Here is a 13,009-nt window from a genome sequence, read left to right as displayed (position 1 = left end):
TATTCCCTTACAAAAACTTTGTGAAGCAGAAAATAATAACTTTCCTGGTCCTAAAATTTGTACCTGCTGTTGACTGCACTGCTGTGCATTTCTACATGTCTTAGTTTCCTTTATGAGAATGTGGTTGTGTGCCACATTTTGTGTCCTGCCCTGTTGTGGCTGGATTTCTGGACACTCATGCACTTGATAACAGAGGTTATCATTATTAACCAGTAAACTTCTGAGGCAGTTTGAGTTTATAGCCACAAAAAGGACTGATAGCTTTAATGTCTACAACTATCTGAAGGGTGGTTGTAGCCAGGAGAGGCTTGGTCTCTTCTCACAGGCAACCAGCACCAGAATGAGAGGACACAGTCTCAGGCTGCACCAGGGGAAGTTTAGGCTCGAGGTGAGGAGAAAGCTCTTCACAGAGAGTCCTTAGCTGTTGGAATGTGCTGCCCAGGGAGGTGGTGGAGTCGCCATCCCTGGAGGTGTTCAAGAGGGGATTGGACGTGGCACTTGGCGCCGTGGTCTAGTGACGAGAACGGAGACAGGGATGACAGCACTCAATGTGAGTGATAGAAATCATCCAACTTTATTGTTCCACGCTTCATTATTTATAGTCTTATACATAGTTTATTCTAATTTAACACATACTATTGGTTTATCTCTAAAAGGTTATGTCATTATTTTTCACTACTCTGTGGTTTTTTCTACTCAGTCTAATTGCTCTTTTTCCCAGATCTTGACTCCTCCTTATCTTGTTTGCCTCTTCTCGGGGCAGCTTGACCTCAGCATACCAAGCAATCAGCACTTTTCCACAGCTCCTACTCCATTGCTATATTATCAACAGAGAATCCTTCAAGGCCTGAATTGCACAGGTGTTCCTGGGACCCATGTCCCCTTTTCCCTAAGCCAATCCTCAACAGTCTAGTAGGCATGAGGTCTTGGGTGACAGGTGGGACTTGATGATCTTTGAGGTCTTTTCCAACCTCGTTGATTCTATGAATGCGGCAGCAAATAAATAGAAGTTCACGGTGAAATCACACTTCAAGGAGGCAACTGTGTGCATTGGAGTAGTGCAGAATTTCTGAGCTCTCTGGAAATGAGGTGATTTTTGGAAGCTTTAAAAAAAAAAAAAATCCAAAGGCATTTCCCTCTTTTGTAAGATCAACTGTATATATGTAAATAGCTACTTGCAACCTTTACCAGCTGATAGTTCTGATGTGAATCCTTCTGTATCATTATTGGCACTGGCACTGGTGAGGCTACACCTTCAATACTCTCTTTGGTTTTGGATCCCTCACTGCAAAAAAGACATCAAGGTGTTAGAGAAAAGGAGGCCAAGGGGAGGGAATCTTGCTCTCTAGAGCTACCTGAGCGGTTTCAGAGATGTGGGGATCAGTCTCTTTTCCCCGAGTAATGAATGAGGAACAAGAAGAAACAGCATCCAGTTGCACCAGGGGAGGTTTAAGTTGGCTATTTCCTCAGTGGAAGAATTGCAAAGCACTGGTAGAGGCTGCCTGGGGCAGTGGTGGAGTCACCATCCATGGAGGGATTTAAAAGACATACAGGTGTGGTGCTGAGGCACACAGTTTACTGATGGACTTGGCAGTGCAGGGTTAATAGTTGAACTTGATCATAAAGGTCTTTTATAACCTAAATGATTTGTGATTTTTCAGGAAGGGGGCGGGGGAAAGACTGAAGAGGATAAACTTTCACATTTTGTCTTTCATCCTGGAGTTACTATTTCTAAATAGATCTGGAGTCTCAGATTGCAGTCTTGCAAGCAGCCCTGTGAAAAATGGAGAGCACAGCCTCATTTTTCTTGTGCATAAAAAAATAGAGCATTGCTGTCCTGCTTGCAGGGTGCCCTTGTTTCTGTGGTGGGCATATTGCAGCTGGAAGGCACTGCTTGTTAAAGTTCACACACCTTCAGCCACAGTGATTTGCAGTGAGAAGCATCCTCTCTGTCAAGAAGGATCAGCATCCCAGGAATCATGTGTTTATGTGTGTTCTGCCATGTTTTTAGATGTTGGTTGTGGTGGGTTTTTTTGTTCTTGAGGGACATACATAATGAAATAGGAAGAAGCTGAAATGAACAAAAAGCCAAGGTCAGGGTGTGGATGGGAATATTGAGCAATTGCAGTTATATATTTCCCCCCCATGTAACAAAGGATTAGATTTGAGAACCATGATATTTCAAGAAGGTAGCCATGGATGTTTGGTAGCAGAAATGAGAGAGAGAGAGGATGTTATTTACTTGTTTTCTCCCTTTCCTCCTCTCTAAGCATGTCTTGAAGTGGGCAGAATAAAGCAGCTTGTTCCCTTCCTTGCATTTTTTTTTTTTAAGTAAACTCCATTGCTAGAGATTTTACTTTAATCCTTTCAATCAGGGTTTAAAGTCACTCCAAAGCTCTTACTGCTCAAGCAGAGTCTTCTTGTGTCATCACTGTACATAGGGTCATCAGTATGCACTGATTGTACTTCTTAATTTGGTTGGACCAATCTGGACTAGAGGAATGATTACCATTTAAGTACAAGATGATATAATTTTCATTGTTAGGAGTTACATATAGAGTGTGGTACTCTTTCCACTCCAAAGAATAAACTTTTTTTACCCTTCTGATTCAGTTTACCTTGGAATGGAGTAGTTGAAATTTGGAAAGAAGGGTTAGCAGGAGGGATTTGGCTTTGGCTTGTAGGGTGTATTCTGCTGACAGATAGCTTAGCTGCTAGATGGCTGCAATCTACAGACTATTTGCTATATGATTTGGGAACTTTTTTGTTTAATCACCTTATAGTTGAATGGCTTCTGATTTGCTTATAGCAGAACTGAGAAATTACTTCTGTTTCTGAAGTGTGTTTTGAAAAGATCACTTGGGGCGTCATATTGTGATTAACATCAGTTGTAGTGGCCAAAGGAGTGATGAGTGCTGAAATGAGCTTCATTAGCATAGAATCATAGAATTGGTAAGGTTGGAAAAGACCTCAAAGATCATCAAGTCCAACCTGTCACCCAAGACCTCATGACTACTAAACCATGGCATCAAGTGCCATGTTCACTCCCCTCTTGAACACCTCCAGAGACAGTGCCTCCACCACCTCCCTGGGCAGCACATTCCAATGGCTAACAGCTCTCTCAGTGAAGAACTTTCTCCTCACCTCGAGCCAAACCCCACCTGCTGCAGCTTGAGACTGTGTCCTCTTGTTCTGATGCTGGTTGCCTGGGAGAAGAGACCAAGTTCCTCCTGGCTACAACCTCCCTTCAGATAGTCGTAGACAGCAATAAGGTCTCCCCTGAGCCTTCTCTTGTCCAAGCATAGCTCAGACTGCTTTTACTTGAGAATAAAGCTGAGAATAAGTAGTAAGCTATATATTATTTTTTTTTCCCATGCTCTGGATATTAAAAAAGGGCTGGAGGTAGAAAGAAAGTGGCTTGGAAACCTGAATTGTTTCATTTTTTGTGTGCTTGTGAATAGTGTTTTTCATCTTATATATCAATTTTATTCAGTGTCACCAGCTTGTGCTGGAGAGAATGATGAAAGTAAGAGGCTACTGAGCGACCAGATCTGTGCTGTGTCCTTTGCTAGTGCAGCAGTGAAATGCCCCAGTTAGCCTTCACAAACTTTCCACTTGTAGGTGCTGTATGTGTACTGAGCTCCTTTCTGCAAGCTGTGGTCTGAACTTTGTAGCCTGTATTGCTCCCTGTGTCCCTCTCTTGCTTAAAGAACCTGAGAAGGAGGAGGCTGGGGAGAAATCAGCTGACAGAGCACCCTTTTGAGGTTTGATGTCTTTGTCCTCAGAAATTATATGAACAGGAACAGTGTCACCTGCTGCTGCTTGCCCCCCCCTGCCTTACTCTTCCAGAAACAGCATTCACCAGATCGTTGTGAAACAGGCTCAGAAGCTTAGTTGCAAAGATGATGGAAAGGGAAAGGGATCTCATTACTGAAACAGTAGTGATGGTTTGGTTGGGTTTTTTTCCTCCTTTTTTCCCTCCATAATCCTTCAATTCTCTGCAATTTATTAAGTTGTCATCTCTCTTGGATATTATTGCAAGTTGTGCTGTGATCAGGTTTAAATCATTCATTTGCTGCTAATTCCCAGGGGATGCTAGGATATTTCTCTTAAATTAGCAAGCTGTTAAGAAGCTGCTGGGAGAGAAGCTTTCTGGTATGATAATAGGAATGCACAAAACAAATTTGGATACAGTTTTGTTTTTTCCTTGCAATAAATTCTGAGCCCTGTTAGTAACTATTATTAGTCCTGTTGTGAGCCATGGCAGGGTGTTTCCAAAGCTTTGCTGTGGAGTAGAATAGAATAAACCAGGTTGGAAGAGACCTTCAAGATCATCGCATCCAACCTATCATCCCACACCACCTAATCAACTAAACCATGCAACCAAGCACCCTATCAAGTCTCCTCCTAAACACCTCCAATGATGGTGATTCCACCACCTCCCTGGGCAGCCCATTCCAATGGACAATCACTCTCTCTGTAGAATTTCTTTCTAACGTCCAGTTTGAACCTCCCCTGGTGCAGCTTGAGACTGTGTCCTCTTGTTCTGGTGCTGGGTGCCTGGGAGAAGGGACCAACCCCCACCTGGCTACAACCTCCCTTCAGGTAGTTGTAGACAGCAATAAGGTCTCCTCTGAGCCTCCTCTTCTCCTGGCTAATCAATCCCAGCTCCCTCAGCCTCTCCTCATAGGGCTTGTGTTTCAAACCCCTCCCCAGCTTTGTTGCCCTTCTCTGGACATGTTCCAGCAAGTCAACATCTTTCCTAAACTGGGGGGCCCAGAACTGGACACAGGACTCAAGGTGTGGCCTAACCAGTGCTGAGTACAGGGGCACAATGACCTCCCTGTCATTTCTTTTGCGTAGCTAAGAGGAAGTATGGTGGAAATTCAGTGTTGACATTAATTAAAATAAATAATAGCTATTTGAACCAAATAATCTTTCTTTGCATCCTTGAATGCTGTTCTTGGGGAAGTGTGTTACAGCAGTTTGGTAGGAAGAAGCAGTTTCTAAATGTAGTTCTGAAAACCCTTACAGATGCCTGTGGCACAGTTGCTTTTTTTTTTTTTAAGATTGAAATGTTTTTTCCATCAACAGATGAATTTGTCATTGGCTTTTTCTGGGTGGGAAACACAGGTTTCTCATGCTTTCAGCTGCAGCATCTGGCTTTGCCACCATGGCCTCTTTCAGACATAAAAATAAAGTGCATCTAAACTTGCTTGAAGTTTTACATGCTTTGGTGGTATCATCCAAAGATGTTTAGAGTCCTGATCAGCAAAATCAGTTTTAAATATATATGCCTGAAGGATATGACCATGCAGTCATATCTATAAGCCATTATTTCTTGTCATAAAAACACCATAATACTGGTAACAGAGTGGACCTTTGTAGTTGAAACTGCTTTGTAATTAACATTTGTTACTGCTTTTTAAGTGGTAGTAGATGGGATTTAGTGTTTACTGTGATTGCAGGGAATAATTATAGGGAATTTAATGTACAGTAAGGAACAGAAGTATTTTTCATTTACCATTCTGTTCCTCATGGTGTCACTGATGGCCTGCCTACTTGTTGTCAGTGGACCGAGAGTGTATCGACAGGATTTTGTTCCTGACCTCACAGCTTTATCCTTTACTTCTGGGAAAGGCCCCTAAAAAAGTGATGTTTGGAGTGGTAACAATCCACTTCACTCCAGCTTGCTTCAAGGTACTATATCCACTTCATCATGTACCGTAAGTGCATATTTCTGCCGCTACTTCAGGTTTCCTTCAGGTCTAGTCAGTCATGAATGATAAGCTCAGGCTTGTGTTAAGCAATTACCTATTGGACCAGCAAATATCTGTTTTCTGGTGAAGCCAGGCTGTAAATGAAGCTCAAATGTGGGACTGGTAAGTTTGGGGATGCTGAGGAAATAATCAGCTGAGCTGATGTTACTGGTTTGAATGGTTCTGGGTGCTCAGCTGTGAGTTTTACCTTTCTGCTTGGGGTCTGTGCTTGTGTAGGTAGCTGCTCTGCATGCATGTGTTGGTTGCCTGATGAAATGATGAGCCTTTGGACTTCTCTCAGGGCGACTGCTTCAAGTGTTTTGAGTCTTTTAGACTGAAACATGCATCAGTTTCTGTGATATAAACCTCACAGAGCAACACCAAGAGGACTGCAACTTCTCCTCACTGTGCATAACTGATCCTTTTTGGAACAAACCAATCCAGCAAATCAACAGGCTTCCTATGTAGCTTGATACTTTTGTTTGCAACAAAATGGGGTTAAATTTAGACTTGGTTCCATTTTGTCCTTGTTCTGCCTTAGATGGGATTGTAGTTTCTTTGCTTCCTTTGAACTTCAGTAGTAGGTTGAAGAGTGTCTTGGAGCAGAGAAGAATTTGCAAATAAGGCATCTCTCAGCCAGGTTATTACCTGCCGTCTTCTGCTCACCAAGGCTGAAAGCGTGAAGGACTTTGGGGCTGGCCCCTGTGGGTCTGCCCAGTGCCAATAGCAGGCCCATGACCTCCAGAAATGTGAGGGAGAGATGTTACCTCTAAATATTTGCATTGCTAACAGTTTTAGCAGCGAGGCCTTTTTACTGGGTGATTGTTCAATAACCCATTTTGATTATTTCATTGATTTGCAGACTGTGTCCATTGTGGGTTTTTTTGGTTTTGTTTTGGATGTTCTGATCAGACTGTTTTTTGTCTTCTGATTCCAGGTAATTGAAGACATTGAGTACCTGAAGTTTGACAAGGGGCCATGGCCGGAGCAGGATGATGTTTCTTTCCATCATTTGAGACTCTAGTAAGTGTGATGTCTTCCAGTAACTGAACATTACTTAGCATCAGATCTGAGAATATGGTTAAAGCCTTGAGGTTTTCAAGGTACATTTGTATTTGCACTCTGACTTGTTGTTCTATCAGAAGTCAGCAGCAGTAGTAGGCTTTTGTAATGCTGGTGCTTGGCACTGTAATACGGTGTGGCATTTTGCTGCTGCTGATAATTGATTAGATGAGAAACTCTAGACTAACAGATTCCATTCCATTAATGAAGCACAAGATCTCTCCAGGCATTTCCTAAGTGCTGTGACCTGTGGCCCTTAGAGAGGTATTTTTTGTGAGTGCTTCTTTTCCTGGGTAATAAAAGAAAAAAGCATTTTACTTTAAACCAGCATTTATGCAGTTGGCGTGGTGGTTTCTCTTCTGTCCTGGCAGCATGACATCCTTCAACAAAACTCATTGACAGAGCTTGTAGCAAGTTTTGTGTGTGATGCTGCTTAGATTGGCTGTGTTTAGAGTGTGTTGTGTTTTGGTTTTTAATTTCTAGAACCAGGCTGACTTCTTATCCTGTCTGCTGGTCAATAAATCCTTATTTACTCCTTTCCCCTGACTCCCAGTAAATAACTCTAAATAGAAACTTTAATTCTAATTCATAGAATCATTAAGATTGGAAAAGACCTCCAAGATCATCTAGTCCAACTGTCAACCCAACACTGCCAACCATGTCCTGAAGGGCCACATCTCCACATTTTTTAACATCTCCAGGGAAGGTGACTCTGCCACTTCCCTGGGCATCCTGTTCCAATGCCTGACCATTCTTTCAGTAAAGAAAACTGGAATGAATCATAGAATTAATTATTGCAGTTCTGTTGTTTGTTCTCTATAATAGCAAGGGGGATTGTAAAGTGGTACAGCTTAAGGATTGGATTTTGGGGATTTGTTTGTTTTGGGGTCTTTTTTTCGGTTAAAGGTCCTTATCTGTTTAGTTCTTTGTGAAAAGATCAGACTCAAATAGTGAACTAAAATGCTTTGCAAGTACTCCATGATGATCTGTCCTCCAGTTCAGCTGTGGAGTACTACTGGTGGGCCTGCATGTGTCCTCATTGCAGTACTGAAAAGAGGTAGCCTTCTAAACTCCGAATATGTTGACCCAAGCCATGTTACAGATGCTGTAGCAACACTTACAGATGAAGTATGAAGAGTACGACTCTGAAGTCATGTTGATGAACAAAAGGTTCTCCGCATAACCCTGTGTAAAGAATAAATCTATGCTTGTAAGACTATAAACAGAGATAACCTTGCACTAAAGTGAGACAGACCTCTCATTTTGCTAGATCGTTAGACTGAAGGTGCAGATAGGAAGTGCAGGGTAGTTGCTGTTCCTTTTTAAACAAAATTTGAGAATTATGTTCTTTCCCTATTTCTGGTTACTTTGAGTTAATAGAAACATCTTTGAAATTGAATGGCTGCCCTTGAATTTCTACCTTTATTGTGACAAGCATTGGAGGAGTTAGTTAAACATTCTTACAGGTTTCTGATATTCTTTTGCCTTTTACATTTTTGTGCTGTTACTTCAAATGTTCCTAAAATGAGAGATGATGCTCCTTTTCTACAGCCTTTCTATCAGGGGGTGAAGATGCATCACAGAAGAGCAGCGTTGGGTGGCATCTAAGAAATAAGTTATGATTTGGGTGCCCTTGAAATATCTGAGAAGTGGTTTCCTTGTGTAGTAATTGAAGAACAGCACCTGGTAACTTTAAGCCTGCTAAACTATCAATATCAGTTTTTCTTTGAAAGAAAACAGTTACTTGTTTTCCTATAGCTTCACACTGGTACAGTTATTAAGAAAGGCTCGTTAATTGCAGAGTGTAGGAGGCAGTCGAAAGAAAGCATAGAATTAAGGAGCAGTATATTGTTATATGAAAATTCTACTTTGTCACTGTAGAAAGGGAATAAATTGCATTGTTAAGGGCTCCACAAGGCTTTTGGCATTGTAGGTAATATGAAATGATTTCTTCTGTTGACAGAGGTCAGCTGTTTTAAGATCTTGCAGTGCAACAAGCTGCTGATTTAAATGTTCTTATGTTTTGAGTTTTGCTGTTCCCTTTGCCTTCAGAACAGCATTGTTCAGGTAGCATTCATATTTGGATGTCTTTACTGGGATGTTGCTGAGACACTGGAACAGGTTGTCCAGGGAGGTCATGGATGTACCCTTCCTGGAGGTGTTTGAGGCCTTGTGCAACCTGTTCTTGAGGAAGGTGTCACTGTCCATGGCAGCGAGGCTGGAACTAGATGGCTCCTCAAGGTCCCTTCCAACCTAAACCATTCTGTGCCTTGCTCAGCTCAATGAGGGAAATCATGTTGAGCAGGCTGGGTAGAGCACCTTTATAACTTTTAGTAAAAACATGTAGGTTTGGACATAATCTTTTCTCATGCTAACTCCAGAAGTGCAGGACAGACATGAGTCTCCTGTCACAGCTTTAACAAACCTCACTTATATAAATGTCAGGGCTGGTGCCAAACAGGACAGTTGTGGAAGGACAAAACAAACAGTGCAGGGAGTCAGCTGCTTGTCTTCGGGGTCGGAATTGCATCCCAAAGCATCAAATGCCAAACTCAGGTGGCAGTTCATGGTTGTTAATGCTGATGCATTCTTCGCTTTTTCCAACGTCCCAAGTAGAAAAGAGCTTGTGGTATGTATCCAGCCACAGTGTCCCATGTCTACAGTAATTTTTCCTTTGGGGAAGAGGTTTGGAATTGTTTGATCATGTTGCTGGTGGGCTGCCTGTTCTGTACGCTGGCACATGCTGCCCCCTTGTGGGTGTTTCTGGGAGGCTGCAGCAGGTATTTCTCTGCTTTTCCATCAGTTTCTTCACTGACCTCGCATCATTTTGCGCTCATTCTAATTTGGGCCATTTCAGCTGATGCTGTTGCAGGGGCAGCATGCTCTGACGGGGCACCGCAGCGATGGTCACGCCACTCTGGTGCTGGTTTGGCTGGGTAGGCAGTTTTGCCTTTTAAATTTTCAGCTTGTAGCAGCATGTCTGGGGAAAGGGAACTGCGAGGGTAACTTTTTAATTGCACATATATAGGGTCTGAGGCACAGAAACCCCAGCAGGGCTTTTGACTGCTTTGGTAATGCAATCAAGCTAATCAAACCAGTGAGCCACACCCATACAAAATCAGCTGCATAATGATACCTTTTATCTCCTGGCCTTGCCCTAGAGTCTTCTCTTCTTTGCCCTAATGAAGAGTAAGTAGTGTGATTGTGGGGCTGAGGTGTGTCTTGGTAAAAGGTTAAAAATGTGTATACTTGTGTTTGGAAGCTGGAGAGATCTCCAAGAAGATACTCTTCACTGCTTTACTCTTCTGCAAGTGCCAAGTCTAACAGAAAGTGTTGTGTTGGCTTTTTCAAATGTCTCAAGGATTTCCTCTGTGGCCACTGCACTGTCTCAAGTGTGGTTTTATCCATGCCCTACCCTGTATAATTGTATGACTGTCTACATGCACTGCAAAATATGTATTGGAAGGAGGAGCTGTAGTTTGTGTTATGTTGCCTGTGTTACTTTATCAGCTGGTGTGGGGGAGCTTACAGCATTTGACTTGTTTCATCAGACAGGTCTCTAGTTAAATCATTCCAGCAGTTCCTTCATAATTTGCTAGAGCAGAACATACTTTGTATGGGCAAATTGTTGGCTTTCTAAAGCTACCACTGATTTCATGTTTAAAAAAAAAAAAAAAAGATACTGGCATTCTGTTTAGCCTGATGAAGAGGGGATCTATTTCCATTTAATCTAGCCATGAAACAGTTTGCTACTCTCATCTGTTCAATTTTTTTCATTAATAACTCAATGTGCCACAAACCCTGTGTAGTCAATCCTCCAGTGTTGCATTTGATGGGACATCAGATGCTTTGAAGTTGCTACAAGTACCTTGTAGGTGTAGTAACTGGTCATTCCTAACTTCTCTGAATGTTTGTTTACCACCTTGGAGCTATTGCTAACCCCTTGTTCCTTTCTGTAGCTTTTGCTCTGGTTAGATGAAATGTTGCAGCAAGAAGCACTGGAGTTGAATGGATGAGAGCAACCCTTCAGCTCTGTGATTACCTTCACAGTGTAGTTGAGCATGCTTAGCAAAGGGAAGAAAGGTCCATGTGTGAACACTTGTCCTATTTCAAACAGCAGGGCTGGAAATGCTTCCAGGAGGTGTATTGGTTTTAAACCTTTTTGTCAGGAAGATTCCAAAAATCACAAACTCTTCCATTTAAAACTTCTGGCACTATTAAAAACTGCTTCCTTTAGCACCTGCTCTCTTGCTTTGCGTGAAGCAGTTCTTTGTAACTTCCTCTTTACAGTGGCTTTTTATAGATTTCAAGGGCCGTTGGTGCACCTTCTCACCTTCTCTTGCAGACCTGCCTTTCTTGGCAAACTCTTTGTCCTTTCTTGGTGCTGATGATGGCTGTTTGCTCACCAAGGGAGTGGCCATGTTTCACCTTGGCCATGGTATTCTTGTTCTGCCTTGGCCAGAAGGAGGTCTGTATGTCATTGCCCTGCCCTTGCTAAGTTCTGGAGGGAATTGGTTGAGGAAAAAATGACAGGCAAGGAAGGGTACATGGTGTGGGGGGACAGCTTACAGCTGTGCTGTATACCCGCTGAATGAGCACAGGAGTAGAGGAGGTCAGTACAGTTAGGAGTTGGATGCAGAAACCATCTCTCCCACTCAGCTCTGTGGCCATGGTATGAATCAGGAGCATTTCTCCTTTCCCCTCTTACAGGCATGGGCGAAATCATGAGTGTCTGAAACAATTGCAGGTCCACTCATATGTGTTGATTTCAAGGCAAGTGACAAAATGCTCTGTTTTCTGGTGGGTTCCAACTGCTTGTTCTCAAGTTACTTTCATCTTGCAAGTGCATAATTTAACTTGATACGCTTTTGTGTTGCTGGTTCTAAGCCTCTTAGGCAAGTGAGTGCTTCTAGGTAAGAAGCATTGTTTTCTAATACTGTGTATTATCATGTCACTTCAGCTTTTGTGGCTGTGCCAGCATGATTTGTTGAGAAATCATGGCTCAGACTATGCAAACTGGGTTTTCATTTGGTTGGCTTCTTTGTGGGTTTTTTTCCAAACAATCTACTTACTCTACCCTACTTTACACCTTTAGCAAATATGTTCATAGGACTTTATCATGTTCACTGTGGTAGGCAATCTTAAGGCTTTGTTTTATACAGTAGGTGGGGGGTGGAAGCCAAGTTACTTGTGTATCATCAGGCTTCTGCAGATTCCCTGAAAAAATGTGTCCCCTTGCTGGTTGGACCAGATGATCCATGGAGTCTCTTCCTGCCTTGCATTTTGTGATTCTGTGAACTGAATCTAAGGGGAAAAGTATTTCCTCCTCCAGAAAGAGGCATGAATGTCCCAGTTCCTCAGTACGTGCTCATGCATGTCATGCTGGACAGAGCACGTGTAAAAGGTGCCCTGGGAGCAGAGATTATCGGCCCCTTGCTGTAGTATAGTTGGAAGTGTGATTCCTGTGTAGCTGTGAGAAGAGCTCTAGCTGATGGGGTTATGGATGGTTGCATCTTAATGAGTTGAAATCTTAAGTTCTTGCAGTTTTAGGACCACACAGCCACTTGCATGCTCTCAGTTAAGTTGAAGTGTCACATAATCTTATGGGTAGGTAAAGCACGCTTGGGGAAAGCTGTGCTACTGCATGATGAAAGCTGCTTCAAGAAAATATGGTGGAGTGCCAGAAAATAGTAAATAGTGATAATTTTGTGCTGGAGGAGAGCGAGTACTAAGGGAACATAAAAGGTGCATTTAAATGCTTCCTGCTGAGCAGTGAATTAGTTCTGGCAAGCAAATGCAGTTTTGTGGTTAAAGACGTTGTGGCAGGTGGCTTTGGGTGGTGCTTTTAGTTAGCATTCATAGTTTGTTTTTTTCTGAAGGTGCGGAGCTGAAGCTGGAGAAGCCATCTTTGGTAGCATTAAACTTGCCTTTTTGTTTTGTTGTTGCTGTGCAGTGGTTTCTTTGGAGGCAGGAGTTGTGAGAGCAAAGATGATTTAAGAGCAGCAGGTTTTCCATCTTGGCCACTAACTAAAACAAGTCGTGCCTGGGAATTGTTCTCTGCTGTTGCCATTTGGCTGAGATTCACGAAGGAACGGATTGACTGCAGATGGGTTAACTACTGGACACAGTTTGCGTGGCAAATTATACTTCACATATGCCTGGACTAATATTATCTGCTCTCTCCTGCA

General features: G+C 42.6%; 1 protein-coding gene across 1 annotated transcript in view; it reads left to right on the top strand.

The window, feature by feature from the left end:
• The window catches only part of NDUFA10 (NADH:ubiquinone oxidoreductase subunit A10), a 43,729-nt gene that overhangs the window by 13,543 nt on the left and 17,177 nt on the right, over positions 1-13,009 (top strand). Inside the window, exon 8 of the mRNA XM_068138160.1 lies at positions 6,697-6,782. Coding sequence (XP_067994261.1) covers positions 6,697-6,782 — 86 coding nt within the window. The remainder of the gene's footprint in view (positions 1-6,696; positions 6,783-13,009) is intronic.

This window comes from Melanerpes formicivorus, unplaced genomic scaffold (genome assembly GCF_026170545.1).
Source record: "Melanerpes formicivorus ecotype bairdi unplaced genomic scaffold, bMelFor1.0.p_v2 SCAF_5, whole genome shotgun sequence".
Classification (NCBI taxonomy): domain Eukaryota; kingdom Metazoa; phylum Chordata; class Aves; order Piciformes; family Picidae; genus Melanerpes; species Melanerpes formicivorus.
The sequence above is the reverse complement of the archived record's forward strand: the minus strand, read 5'-3'. Positions and strand labels throughout refer to the sequence as shown.